Below are 14,299 nucleotides of genomic sequence, written 5' to 3' on the forward strand. Positions count from 1 at the left end.
AAACAAAAAAACAAGAAATGAACTGAAAAGAAAGACTCAAATCTGATGACATCTGAGATTTTCATTCAACATACTAGTATGGTTAAAATGTTGAGATTTTTAATAGAAAGTTTCGGTTTGTCACATATTCGTTTAGTTTTTGGTTATGTTGTGAAAATAAAACAAACATTGAACAGAAGGCAGGAAAACAACTGCAGAGTGGAACAAACAAGAAATGACCGGACACTCCTTCACAATGAAAGACAGATTTCAAACAAAATAATATTTTCAAGAATTGATAAAAACATGCTGCGGCCGCTGTTGAGTAACTGCAGCTCTGATTAGTTGACTGTTGACCCTTGACCAACATTAACACCAGCAGCTGAATCAGCTCAAAGTTATTAGCTGATGTTTCTAAACTTAAAATGTTTTTACGTTTGTGATAATAAAGAGCTGAACAAGTGAATCAGGATTAATCTATTAGTTTAGGTATTTAAAAAAAAACAATTTAATAACTTATTTAACGTTTAACTCAAACTTCTTCTTCTTCTAGTCATTTATAATGACCAGCTTATCTTTCAGCCAATCAGAGAGCATATCAGAATCAGATTCAGAACCAGAAATCCTTAAATGTCCCTCAAACAGGGAAATTTGTTTGTCCGTTTCACATTCAATCTTCAGTCAAACATAAGTTTCCAATAAAAGATCATCAGATAATTAAAGAGTTCTGCTGTTGTTCAACTTATTGATGTGGAGATAAACACCAAACTCATCTTTCACTTGTTTTGTTGTTGACGAAGAAATCTGAATTTAAAGAAGAAAAGAACTACAACTCTGAAAGTAAAAAAATGGTTCTAAAATTCAGTCATAAAATATTACAGAGATAAGTGTCATCAAATCAAATAAAGAATCATATTAATTTATGTATTACTGCCACTTCATTGAAAGAGAAAGAGGAAAATGTGTTTTAATATTTTACTACTAAACTATCCTCCCCACTAAACTGAAATACATTTAAATAAAACAAACTCAGCGGGTTTTAAATACTTCAACTGTATCTGTGTATTCATATTTATACGCCATCTGTTCAGAACAGCATGCATGTTTCATCCACGTGCTTTTATTTTGTGTGTGACAGGAAGTAGGTAACCACGTGCCGTTATTTCGTCATGATGGAGTGACTGAAGCTTTTATTTTGTCAGTATGACAGGAAGTAGTTCCGTCACAGTTCCTCTGATCACTCTCAATGTGTCGGTGGCTCGCGCAGTTTGTTTGTTTGATTTTGTTGTTTGTTTACGTCACGGCGACGCTGCTGACTGTTAAGACGTGAGCACGCGGCTGTGAAGCAACTCACAGAGCGCAGAGTCACCGGTGGGAACGCGACCACGACCGGGACCAGTACCAGGACCAGAACCAGGACAGGTGAGTCCGTCAATCAGTGTATACACACACACACACACACACACACGTTAGTGTTCAGAACCTGAAACGCCCCTGAAGTCATGATCTGAGTCTCGGATTGATTATAGATTCAGTTTTTTATGGGTTCTGGTCTGTTCTGATCTCATGACTGACTCAAGGACTTCCCAAAACTTTTACGGAACAAAACCATGTTAAACCAAACCTTTACTTAAACTGCAGGTGGACACAAACAGACAGGTCTGAGTCACTCACCTGAACTAACTGATGATCTGTCGCGGTGTCTGTTTTAAGAGTCATTTAGAAGATTTATATTGTAGAAAAAAAAATTTAGTTTAAACTTTAAAGTGATGATGAGGAGGACTTTTGTTGATTCTTTTGGACACAAGCTGTCCGATAGTTTAAAGATGGTGGCACGTGCATTTGTTTGTGAAGAGAGTGACGGAGAGATCGCAGGATGGAGGAAATGTAGTGATGTGTGATTTTATATGTGATACATGTGACTGTTTAATAAACACTGAAAAGTTCATGTAGTCACTCTAAACAAACTACATTTATCCTCCTCTCCTCCTCCTGATGATATAAAGTCCTCCTCTCCTCCTCCTGATGATATAAAGTCCTCCTCTCCTCCTCCTGATGATATAAAGTCCTCCTCTCCTCCTGATGATATAAAGTCCTCCTCTCCTCCTGATGATATAAAGTCCTCCTCTCCTCCTCCTGATGATATAAAGTCCTCCTCTCCTCCTGATGATATAAAGTCCTCCTCTCCTCCTCCTGATGATATAAAGTCCTCCTCTCCTCCTGATGATATAAAGTCCTCCTCTCCTCCTGATGATATAAAGTCCTCCTCTCCTCCTCCTGATGATATAAAGTCCTCCTCTCCTCCTCCTGATGATATAAAGTCCTCCTCTCCTCCTCCTGATGATATAAAGTCCTCCTCTCCTCCTCCTGATGATATAAAGTCCTCCTCTCCTCCTCCTGATGATATAAAGTCCTCCTCTCCTCCTCCTGATGATATAAAGTCCTCCTCTCCTCCTCCTGATGATATAAAGTCCTCCTCTCCTCCTCCTGATGATATAAAGTCCTCCTCTCCTCCTCCTGATGATATAAAGTCCTCCTCTCCTCCTGATGATATAAAGTCCTCCTCTCCTCCTGATGATATAAAGTCCTCCTCTCCTCCTGATGATATAAAGTCCTCCTCTCCTCCTCCTGATGATATAAAGTCCTCCTCTCCTCCTCCTGATGATATAAAGTCCTCCTCTCCTCCTCCTGATGATATAAAGTCCTCCTCTCCTCCTCCTGATGATATAAAGTCCTCCTCTCCTCCTCCTGAGGATATAAAGTCCTCCTCTCCTCCTCCTGATGATATAAAGTCCTCCTCTCCTCCTCCTGATGATATAAAGTCCTCCTCTCCTCCTCCTGATGATATAAAGTCCTCCTCTCCTCCTGATGATATAAAGTCCTCCTCTCCTCCTCCTGATGATATAAAGTCCTCCTCTCCTCCTCCTGATGATATAAAGTCCTCCTCTCCTCCTCCTGATGATATAAAGTCCTCCTCTCCTCCTCCTGATGATATAAAGTCCTCCTCTCCTCCTCCTGATGATATAAAGTCCTCCTCTCCTCCTGAGGATATAAAGTCCTCCTCTCCTCCTCCTGAGGATATAAAGTCCTCCTCTCCTCCTCCTGATGATATAAAGTCCTCCTCTCCTCCTCCTGATGATATAAAGTCCTCCTCTCCTCCTCCTGATGATATAAAGTCCTCCTCTCCTCCTCCTGAGGATATAAAGTCAGGTGAAGTGTGGTGGTCCACAGAACAGTTCTGAAGCTTCACACTAAAACAGAGTTGCAGCATTCTGCTGAACACCTGAAGCAGCTGAGACTTGATTTAAACATCAGATGTCTCCATCAGCTCGTCTGCTGTGATCTCAGTCTGTAGGAGAGAACACATCACAGCCTGATCTGAGGAGGCATTATTAACACCCTTGACGTGCGGTTGCTTTGAAGTGAAGATTTCAGCTCAATTAAAATTGTAATTAATGTCTTTTCAAATCAGTTTGGGTTGTTGGGATCAGCTGACCGACCATCAGCACTGACTGAATTTACTTTTTGGGTGAACTGTTCCTTTAAATCTGATTCAAAGCTTCAATTATGTGTCAAAACAAAATATTTACTCGCTTCAACATGTTCACCCTGTTCTCCAGTCTCCTCCCAGTGCTACCAGTGTCTTCCCAGTATGAGCGTGCAGCCTCGGAGGATCCGTCTGAAGCCCTGGTTGTTGGCTCAGGTGAACAGTGGCAGGTATCCTGGTCTACAGTGGCTCAGTCCAGACCACCGACTCTTCCAGATCCCCTGGAAACACGCCACGCGCCACACACCGGCGTCCGACGACGAGAACACCATCTTCAAGGTGAGCGGTGACCTCTGACTTCTGAACAACATCCTGTTTGATTCTCTGTCTCGTCCGATTGGTCCATATGAACACAGTTTGTTTTTTGTGATCAATGATGTCAAAGTGAGTCGACTGTCTATGAACTAACTGAGTAAATTTAAAGAGGAAGTTACTTCACTCTTTAATTAAATGTTATACTGATGAATCGGGCGGGAAATGAAATTGTTCTGATCTGCAGCTGAATTCAAAATGTAAAATGTTCAGTTTGTGTTTGAAGGAGAAGTTGTGATGAAACTCATCAGACCAACAGAAAGCCTGAACCCCAACAGAAGAAGGAACTGTGTGACTTCCTTCACTTCCTGTTTCATGGTTTTTGTAACTTCATGCTGATTGGCTGAACTGTACTGCTGATGATGTCACCTCCTCTTTCACTGCTTCTGCTTCTTTCAGACTGAACAGGTTTCATTAAAAATAGTCCTCTGACACTTTTCTATCAGACTTCCTGTCATGTGACCAGTTTCCTATTTAAAGGGACAGTTCAACATTAAGTGGACTCTTCTTCTCTGCGAATTTAGATTAAATTAACCTCCTGCCTGTGAGTTAGAGAAACCAGTTTTACTAACTGATAATTTCATGTTTATACATTTTAAATGTTATTAATTCTAATTTGCAGTTTATCACAGCTGACGGTCAGACTAACAAAGATGATGATTTAATATGAGAATTTAATTTCTGAGTTCTTGTGAGACAATTGAGTTGTTTTAAAAACGTTAATACACGTGTTATTAAAGCCTTTCCACATGTCTGGCAGGCAGTCTTTGAGTGAAGGTGAATATGGTTGATGAACCCTGCATGGTGTCTTGCAGGCGTGGGCTCTGGAGACCGGTAAATATCAGGAAGGTGTGGATGAACCCGACCCAGCGAAATGGAAGGCGAACCTTCGCTGTGCTCTGAACAAAAGTCGAGAGTTTCAGCTGAAATATGACGGAACCAAGGAGACGCCGGTCCAACCCTATAAAATCTACGAAGTGTGTGAGCAGCCAGGGAACACAGGTGAGGACACTCACCTGGAGTGATGTCATACAGGTGAACAGGACTGTACTTAACAATCTGAGGTGTCATTGATTCTAAAGGAACCTGATGAATACTGATCAGTTTGTCTGACTGATCAATATGTCAGTGATCAGTTTGATCTGAAGCATTCTGATGAAGCAACACGCTAACGGTAGAGCTTACTGTTAGCATTAGCATGTTACTAGCTTATGTGATTTAAAAATTGTGAATTTCTTTAGAAAATTAAAGAATTAAAAAAAGGTCTCAAACGAACATTGCTGATGCGTGTTAAACTCAGTTAAAGAGTTTTATCTTTCAGGTCCTGAAAATTACTTTTGTTCATGTAATGAACTCATTGATCATCTGATTGGTTTGTTTCCTGTTTCAGATGCTGGTGGTGATGATGATGATGATGAAGAGGTGAGGAAGAAAAAGTAAAAAAATACAAACGTTGATATTTTAATCATCTGAACGACTTCACGTCAAATATTTTTAATTTTCAGATGCCGAATCTGATGGAGCTCTCAATCAGTGAGTATCTGAACCTGTTGTTGATCTGAATGTTTTTACGTTCAGTCAGGTGAAAGGTGAGTTAACCTGAGGAACACATGGGTTAAAGTTCTCTGTCGCTTCGACGGATTTCCGTCATTCCAACTTCACAGAGGCGACTTATGAGATCGATGAGATCGGAGAACACCTGTTGGCTGATCTTTATTGGCAGATTGTCACACTCAGTGCAGCCAATGGTATCGTTAACAGCGTGTGCTGTCTGACCAATGACAGTGTAGTGACCCACACAGGGCGGGAGCTAAACACGGAGCAGCGCTAACGTTTAGCTGCTCAGCTAGCAAGGACTCGTCGCGCTGCTACGTTATCAGTTAGTTGTTGAGTTTAGTCAACACGTAAGAACTCTGACAAGGAGAGTCTCCTGTTGTGTGCTACATGTGTGAAATAACAACTATAGTCTGGACTTTGTCTGCAGTGTATCTGTGTAAACGGCCTCAGTGTCTCCCCCTCCCCTCTGGCACCGTCAGTTACCATGGTTACAGGAACGCCCTGAAACTTTATAATGATCAATAAGAAGTTTTTGGTTAGTTTGACTGTACAAAATCATGAATGTTGCCTGATTTTAGCTCAATGCTGAAATCTTGTATTATAACATATAGAACTAATGTAAAGCCTCAGAGCTTCTTTGATTATTAACAGCATGTTAGTGATGACAGAAAGGTGATAACTCGCCATCAGACTGACAAGAATGCAAAAGTTGCTGTTTGTATGATGTATTTTTCTGTTAAACAATAAGAGGCTCACTTTAAACAATATTATTATTATTATAATAATAATAATAATAATAATAATAATGATAATGATAATGATAATAATAATAATAATGATAAGAAGAAGTAGAAAAATCGCATACTGAAAAGTTCTGTAGAAGGTTGATTATTTGAAAGAGTAAAACTTGAGAGAAGCTTGGGGGGCAAAAAAAAGGCACCGTTTCATTTCATAGATTGAAAATTGAAAAGACAAAAAACATTTTAAGTGTGAATAGAACAGCTGTTCAGATCATCCTCCTGTAAAACACTGTTGGTCAAATATTTAAACTTGATGTCTGCATTAGAGAACATGGTGTGTGGTGAGGCTGTAAATCGTACCTTATTTTTTTTCAGCACGTGTCAAGTAACGTGCCCGGAACATGTTTCACAAATTACAAATTGTGAATATGACTTGGCTACAGCTCGCAAAAACATTCAGTCAAAAGATTTTTTTTGCTTTAATCCATGGATACCAGATCTGGAGCCTGATGATGTACTGTGATGATGTCATGTCTCCTCAGACCCCAGGAACAGTGACCCCACCTCCTTCAGCTCCTTCGCAGTTCCTTCTGACATCAGTCAGTTCAGGCTGTCCACCAACGGGACATTTGGACCTCCTCAAGTGATCCCGATCCCTCTGCTCCCTGAACGAGTTGTCTCCACAACCTCAGACCTCCCCATGACTCATCCTGCAGGACTCTCTAACGGACTCCAGGACCTGAATCCTCTGCCCCCCTCTGCTGCCTCTGCTACTCCCGAGCCGGCCCCGATGGAAGCCAGCAGCATGGGGGGCGCCCAGAACCAGACGGATGGTCAGAACAACCAACCCTGCAAGTATGACCTGCTGAGCAGTGTCCCACGTGAGTAAGACCTCTGACCGCTCGTGTGCTGATTGGTTCATCATGCCAGAAGTTTTAGCCGAGCTTAGCACAAAGACTGAACGTAGGGGGAAACTGCTAGCCCCCTGCTGGGTTTCTTGCAGGACCCACTCTATTCTGCCTCTGGCTGGCTTGTTTTTTCGTATGATAAAAGTCACCATGGCTACGTGGTCCTGGTACAACCATGAAATAAGCAGCAGAGTTCAACTGATTGTTTAGTTAATGAGTCAAGAGACAGTTGGGCAGCTCCAGAGGTGATGGAGCAGTGGACAGAAGGAGGAGGTATGTTTACCAGGAAACTACAACCTATAAACCGACCAAAAAAGCTCAGGAACAGGAGATACTGTGAGCGTTCACCAAACCAATGAAGCCAACCAATCAGAGGAGTAGTAGGGTGGGTCTTATAAGAAAACAGAGAGATCCATGACACTGCAGCCTGGCTTCATCAGAAGAGCCTCAATGTTAATCACCTGGCTCAAGGTCAGGGTGACTGAAGCAGCAGGTTTACCTGGCCTGGGCCTGTAGTAGTAACAGATATGCTAACTGTCCTCTTTGTGTTACCGCAGTAACAGATCTAGACCTGAAGTTCCAGTACCGGGGCCGGACGATGGGCTCACTGACCGTCAGTAACCCTCAGGGCTGCCGGTTGTACTACGGACACCTGGAGCCGACCCCTGAGCAGGTGGACCTGTTTGGACCTGTCACCCTGCAGCAGGTCCTGTTCCCAGGCACGTCAGAGATCCAGAACCAGAAGCAGCGATTCTACACCGAGGCCCTGCTGGATGTGATGGACCGTGGTCTGATCCTGGAGATCTGGGAGCAGGACATCTACGCCATCCGGCTCTGTCAGTGTAAAGTGTTCTGGTCCGGACCAGGCATGCCCGAACAGGGTCCACCGAACCCGATGGAGAGGGAGAGGAAGATCAAAGTGTTTAGCCTCAATGACTTCCTGCAAGGTGACCAATCAGAGAGCAGGGTGAATGCTTCTGAATGTTTTTGTCTGATCCTGATGATGAACTTTTCTCCTGTCTGCAGGATTGATCCTGTTCCAGAGAGGTGAAGCCCAGAACCCTCCACCCTTCGACATCACCTTCTGCTTTGGGGAGGACTGGCCTGACAAGAAGCCAAAAGAGAAGAAACTCATTGTCGTCCAGGTGCGTTCAAGTGAGATCAGGTTACCTTATGACTTGACTACGAAGGGGACGACATGATTATGAAATGATTAATAACACATCACAAGTTTTATCTCTAAACGTGATTTATTTTTCTGTGTGACAACTACCATTTTAAATAATAGTGAATTTCTACTGATCACAGAGAGGGATAACACCTGACAAGTCCACTCTCTCCTGATTACGGACTCCTCGTCAGCCATTATGCCTTAAATCTTTAAGAAGCATGACGCAATTTTCTGATCGTGACCAACAACTTCCTGTGATGCTGGAAGTGGATTAAATCAAATAAATTAGCTGTGAAAACATATAGGATAGAAATTAATGTTTTAGATGTAAACGATGAGTTACATCATTCTCATCATCCAATTTCAACATGGTTCGGTTTGTCTTTAGGTGGTGCCAGTGGTGGCCCGGATCCTGACAGAGATGTTCTCTGGAGAACTCAGCTGGTCCACAGACAGCATCCGCCTGCAGATTTCAAACCCCGACGTAAAGGACCAGACGGTGGAGCAGTTCAAAGAGCTGCAGAGGCTCCTGCAGAGCCAACACATCCAGGGGCCCTGGACCCCCAATGTCCCCTGAACTCCAGGAACCTGACATCATTTTAATCAGCTCCTGGACTAGAGGAGGTTAGGGGGGCCTGAAACCACCAGCAGCTCCACCTCCTCTTCAGTCAGTTTGTGTTAAAGAGTGGACTGCTCGTATAATGAACAATGCTGCTCTGATCGTTTGTTCTGAATCTGTTTGTCAATTAAGTTTTGTACAAATTGATAATGATGTATAAACCTTGATCCTGTTTGTTTTATGTTTTGATGTCTCCACTGCAGCTGAAGAGAACTTTAGTTTGAACCTTGAACACCTGATTCTTCTGATTCAAACAGACGTTATCATGTTCAGTGACAACAAACTGTGTTTCACCTGTCAGAGGTCACTTGAGTTCCTCTGAGTGTATTCAGCATTTCAATAAACACCACTGCAGTATTCTTTCATACATCGGCTCTGGTTTTTAATCAGCAAGGAGGTGACGTGAGATTCTCTACAGTCCTGATTCTTTCATGGCTTAAAGACTCGCCTATCTTCTGTTTGGTCCTCTGTTGTTCCTGACTGAACTGAATCTGTGGATGTTGCGAGTAGGTGCATTCAGTTTAATTGATCACGGGTGTGAAGAGACAAATTATTACACTTATTAGAACCTGTTGAGTCTTTTATGATCATAAACACACCTTTGTAAAAAGGTCTGAAGCAAAGTTCAATTATGAATTTGAGATCAGTTTTATAAATGAGCTCCAGTTTCTCTCCTTGGGTTCAGGCTTTCAGATCTGGACAGATCTGCGTTTCAGGTGACGATAAACAGAAACCAGTTTGACCACAATTCCCACTCCAGCAGGATGGAGCTGTCATGAAGACATCACCTGTGTCGCATTACTGAGTGATGTTAAAACACCAGATGATTTGATTGTTCAGGACTTCCTGCAGTCTGACAGTAACAGACCTTTTTCACAGCAGATTTTGACATCACACAGTAGGCTAAACACGGGTATTACCAATGAATAAATGCTGATTAAGATTATGTTCCATTCAGGTAAAACAGTGTCAAGGTGCTGCTATTGTGCATGTTAGCTCACTAGAAAGTCCCCGCTACAGTAAATGGAACAGAACCTTTCTTGTCATGAATTAAACCTGTGTTTACCTTCTATCATGTCATTTTCCATCAGCCACAGAGGTCAGCAACGACCTGTTCCATCCTAAACTTAATGTCCACATCTCCTGATGAATGATTGGTTAACATTCACAGCTCTTGATACATCTTGGGTAAGATCACACCTGATGAGCAGCAGCAGCTTCAGTTAATTCTGCACAGAGACACTGCTGATTGGAAGGTCTCTAAAATGACTATTTAAGCACTATATCAAACATTGTTGTTGTTTCAGTTGTTTTTTTATTGTTTACAACAAGGCTACATCACCGATGATGTCATGGTTTCAGTCTCTCCGTCTCATTACCCAGAGTTCTCTCTGTCTCACTTTGTGGAAAAACAACTAAAATTCAACCAAAGTTAAAAAGGTCAAAGGTGACGTCAAATCCTCCAGCATTAGGCCTCCACAGGCAGCCGCTCAGCCAAGAGCATCATGGGAAATCTTTTGGCTCTTTTTATGGCACGGACAAAAAACATCACGACCAAAGTCCCAAAAATAAATCTTCTCTTAAAAACTGTTGACCAGGCACGTCCTACGATCGATTACTGATGAAGATCCAACAGGACTGATCCGCATCACTTCACTTAGTGAACTCATCCTCGTCCTGACCCGACCACCTGCTGGACCCGACCCCGCCCACCTGACACCTGCTGCAGGTGAGGTCAGGTTAGGTTGGGGGTCGGGGTAGAGGACTCTGTCCAGTCAGTCTTCACTCAGTCAGTCCTTCAGAGTGATTCGTCCTGTTTCACATTCAAAGTCCCTCCTCCATCTTTATCATCTTCATCTCGTCCCTTTGGATCCTCGTCTGCAGTCGCAGCTTTTTGCCGTCACCTCTGAATGTTGGTCAACAAAAGATTTAACCTGAAGAAGGAAAAATTATTTAGCTTTGACATTTATCATCGTGTCATTGCTTTTACATCTCAGACTCTGAGCACTGACATCATTACTGACTGAAAGAATAAACAGGATTATGACATTTTAACATTTCCAGTTTGGGATGAAACGAAATGTGAACCAAATGTTGAATTTCTCAACAGACAGAGTTTATTAGGGACACAATGTCACACTGATGAACATATGTGAGGGTTAGGGTTATATCTAATTCACAACATGAACAGTTACCTGGTGTTGTGTGAAGGTTGCAGCTATCGGAACAGTCTGGTGAACTCTCTGATGGCCCAGCACACCTGTTTACACTCCTCAGCACTAACGAGAAGAGGAATTAAAGATTAACACACACCAGTAGTTACCATGGTTACAGATAGAACTGAACAGTAAATGACACAGAGATGACTAAATTCTAATACGACAAAGAACTTCACACAGAAAACAAATGTCATTGTCAGAGTTCAGTATTTAGCAGTAAAACAGCAGCTCAACCATTGAACCTGTTTGGCCTCTGTGACTTTCTCTTCCCAGTAAAACTTAGTTTAACTTCAGCAGGGGTAAAACTTTGAATCAGGACTATTTTTCCTACAAAGCTGTCAGATGAATAGGAAAACATTCACTCTGCTGTAGTTTAGTCTGTTCAGGTGAGTTCCTCAAAGCTCAGATGTTATCTGATCCCTGGATGAGTGTGAACTCACCTGTAAGACTCCAGTTTTTCTGCGTTCCACATTTAGGTCTACAAGTCTCGACAGAGACCTGTCCGTAGCCTCAGGCCGCTGATACGACCTACACGTCCCATCACGTTCAGCATGTCCCTGAACGTCTTACCGTCGGCTCTAAATGTCCCTGAATGCCTCACAGATCTAAATGTTTCTGGTGAGTCATCACTGGAGCTTTTCATTGATCTTATTCTAAAATGCTTCCCGCCTTTCCTCACAACTTCACTTATCTTTATTAAAGTCAGTACAAAGCAGAAACTTCTGCCAATTAATTAATTTGATAATAAAATTGGGGGTAAAGCTTCAGTGCTTTTAATAAAAACAGGCAAAATGCAGATTGACACAGTGTTGACATTTAAACTGAGCCAGAGCTGAAAGGTTTTATTTTGTGTGGACATTTTAGGTGTAAAAGGAAAGTCAACATTATGAATCACAGAACCTTTCACACCTGTCTGCAATAAAATCCCTGAACATTACTTCTGGGCCACCTGCAGAGAGCAGGTTCAATCTTAACCTGTGCTCAACGTGCACACAGATAAATAAGTGAGGAGAAAATAACATTTGGTTTGGCCAAAGAGAATGACAGTGTAATAGGTCAGTTTCTGGTTGCTCATGTTGCTTGTGTGGCTCATTTCTGTTGTTGCAGGTGTCACCTGATCTCACCTGGTGACTTGTTTGTGGAAGTCAGTCAGCTGTTTGTGAGTGACCGTCACAGCTCCTCCTGACGTCTCCTTCGGTAAACCTTTCAGAGCGTTTTCTAACCAGCGACAGAACGTCTGAAAAAAAGAAAAACAGACTCTAAACATCTGAGTAACACCTGGTGATACACCCGACCAGGCGTGATAGTTTATACTCACCGGTCTATCAAACACCATGACCTCCCACAGAACCTCGGCAACGTCAGGCAGTGTGTATGGTGGCAGACAGAAACAACAGGAGTGCATCAGCTGAGTGATGAGCTGCTGACCGTGCTGCTCCATAGCCTGACCAATCAGCTGCTTCCTCACCTCAAAGTCTTCCTCGTGCTGCAGAGACAGAGGACAGACATGTTTATCATGTTCTGGTCAGAGACAGAGGACAGTTTGAATCTTTTGATCTTCGATGACTCACATCGTTGGCGACTCCGGTGTGGATCAGGTCTCGGACAAACTTCATGACGCTGCAGTTGGCGTCTCGATGGTCCAATGAGGTGGCAGCAATGGCACACTGGATGATGTGAACAATGATGCTGCTGCTGAGTAAAGTGACAGGACTCCTCTGGACAAACCTGGACAGACATGAGAGACAGGTAGACGTCAGAGGAAATGAAATGGCAACATAAAATCTCATCTGCTCAGGTGAACCTGCAGACTCACCTGGTGGCCAGTCTGAACAGGTCATCTACAGTGTCTGGATGATTCCTCAGACCATTCTGCTGCTCCAACAGCTGGAAGGTCGGCATACACAGAGCCTGAAGGAGGGAGATCATCACCATCATCATCACCATCATCATTGCCACCACCAACCTCATACAGTCAGAGACAGGTGTGTGGACGGGTTTACATGGTGTGATATATATCTGTGACATCCTGTTTGCATCTTTGTGTGTGTGTGTTCTGTTGACATTCTTTATCAGCAGTAGGTTCTGTACAGTCACCAGAAACGCACACCTTGTTTTGGATTTTTTTAGCTACAGTTCTGTATTCACATCAGTAGGTGAGACGCAAGTGGAGGAAAGTTGTCGTTAATTATGCAGCTTATCAAAACTATCAAAACCAGCATGGTACTTAATGACATCACAACAACCAGGCAAACTTACAAGCATTTACAAGACAGCAGCCCAAGAAGGTCAACTTAAGACAGGATAGGGCGCATCACATCAGTGTGTAACAGGAGGGATTTAAATCCAGAAAATGTAGAGCACAGACAGAGACAGAGAGAGAGACAGACACAGACAGACACAGAGACAGACAGAGACACAGACACAGACAGAGACAGAGACAGACAGAGACAGAGACAGACAGAGACAGACACAGACAGAGAGAGAGAGACAGACACAGACAGACACAGACACAGACACAGAGACAGAGACAGACACAGACAGACAGAGACAGACAGACACAGACACAGACAGAGACACAGACACAGAGACAGAGACAGACACAGACAGACAGAGACAGAGACAGACACAGACACAGACAGAGACACAGACAGGCCCAGAGACAGAGACAGACAGAGACAGGCCCAGAGACAGAGAGAGACAGACAGAGACAGACAGAGACAGACACAGACAGACAGAGACAGAGACAGGCCCAGAGACAGAGACACAGACACAGACAGAGACAGAGACAGAGAGACAGACAGAGACAGAGACACAGACACAGACAGAGACAGACAGAGACAGACAGAGACAGACACAGACAGACAGAGACAGAGACAGGCCCAGAGACAGAGACACAGACACAGACAGAGACAGAGACAGACACAGACAGACAGAGACAGAGACAGACACAGACACAGACAGAGACAGAGACAGGCCCAGAGACAGAGACACAGACAGAGACAGAGACACAGACAGAGACAGAGAGACAGACAGAGACAGAGACACAGACACAGACAGAGACAGACAGAGACAGAGACAGGCCCAGAGACAGAGACACAGACACAGACAGAGACAGAGACAGAGACAGAGAGACAGACAGAGACAGAGACACAGACACAGACAGAGACAGACAGAGACAGAGACAGGCCCAGAGACAGAGACAGAGACAGGCCCAGAGACAGAGACAGAGACAGGCCCAGAGACA

The 14,299-nt window shown here is 43.3% G+C and overlaps 2 protein-coding genes across 2 annotated transcripts in view; one reads left to right on the forward strand and one right to left on the reverse strand.

The window, feature by feature from the left end:
• Window positions 1–1,123: 1,123 nt before the first annotated feature.
• On the forward strand, window positions 1,124–9,200 carry irf5 (interferon regulatory factor 5). Its single transcript, XM_030439229.1, has 9 exons — window positions 1,124–1,401; window positions 3,600–3,805; window positions 4,654–4,840; window positions 5,229–5,260; window positions 5,344–5,371; window positions 6,678–7,016; window positions 7,601–7,990; window positions 8,070–8,188; window positions 8,603–9,200. Exons 2-9 carry the CDS (start codon window positions 3,632–3,634, stop codon window positions 8,789–8,791), a joined length of 1,458 nt encoding a protein of 485 aa, XP_030295089.1. The 5' UTR covers window positions 1,124–1,401; window positions 3,600–3,631; the 3' UTR covers window positions 8,792–9,200.
• Window positions 9,201–10,125: 925 nt separating this feature from the next.
• tnpo3 (transportin 3) overlaps window positions 10,126–14,299 on the reverse strand; it is a 15,706-nt gene continuing 11,532 nt past the window's right edge. The window contains exons 18-23 of the mRNA XM_030439228.1: window positions 12,869–12,963; window positions 12,624–12,780; window positions 12,371–12,538; window positions 12,177–12,289; window positions 11,029–11,112; window positions 10,126–10,767 (exon numbers count right to left, since the gene is read on the reverse strand). Of these exons, the coding sequence (XP_030295088.1) occupies window positions 11,052–11,112; window positions 12,177–12,289; window positions 12,371–12,538; window positions 12,624–12,780; window positions 12,869–12,963 (594 nt within the window). The 3' untranslated portion in view covers window positions 10,126–10,767; window positions 11,029–11,051. The remainder of the gene's footprint in view (window positions 10,768–11,028; window positions 11,113–12,176; window positions 12,290–12,370; window positions 12,539–12,623; window positions 12,781–12,868; window positions 12,964–14,299) is intronic.

Source organism: Sparus aurata, chromosome 14, assembly GCF_900880675.1.
Source record: "Sparus aurata chromosome 14, fSpaAur1.1, whole genome shotgun sequence".
NCBI classification, from domain to species: Eukaryota; Metazoa; Chordata; class Actinopteri; order Spariformes; family Sparidae; genus Sparus; species Sparus aurata.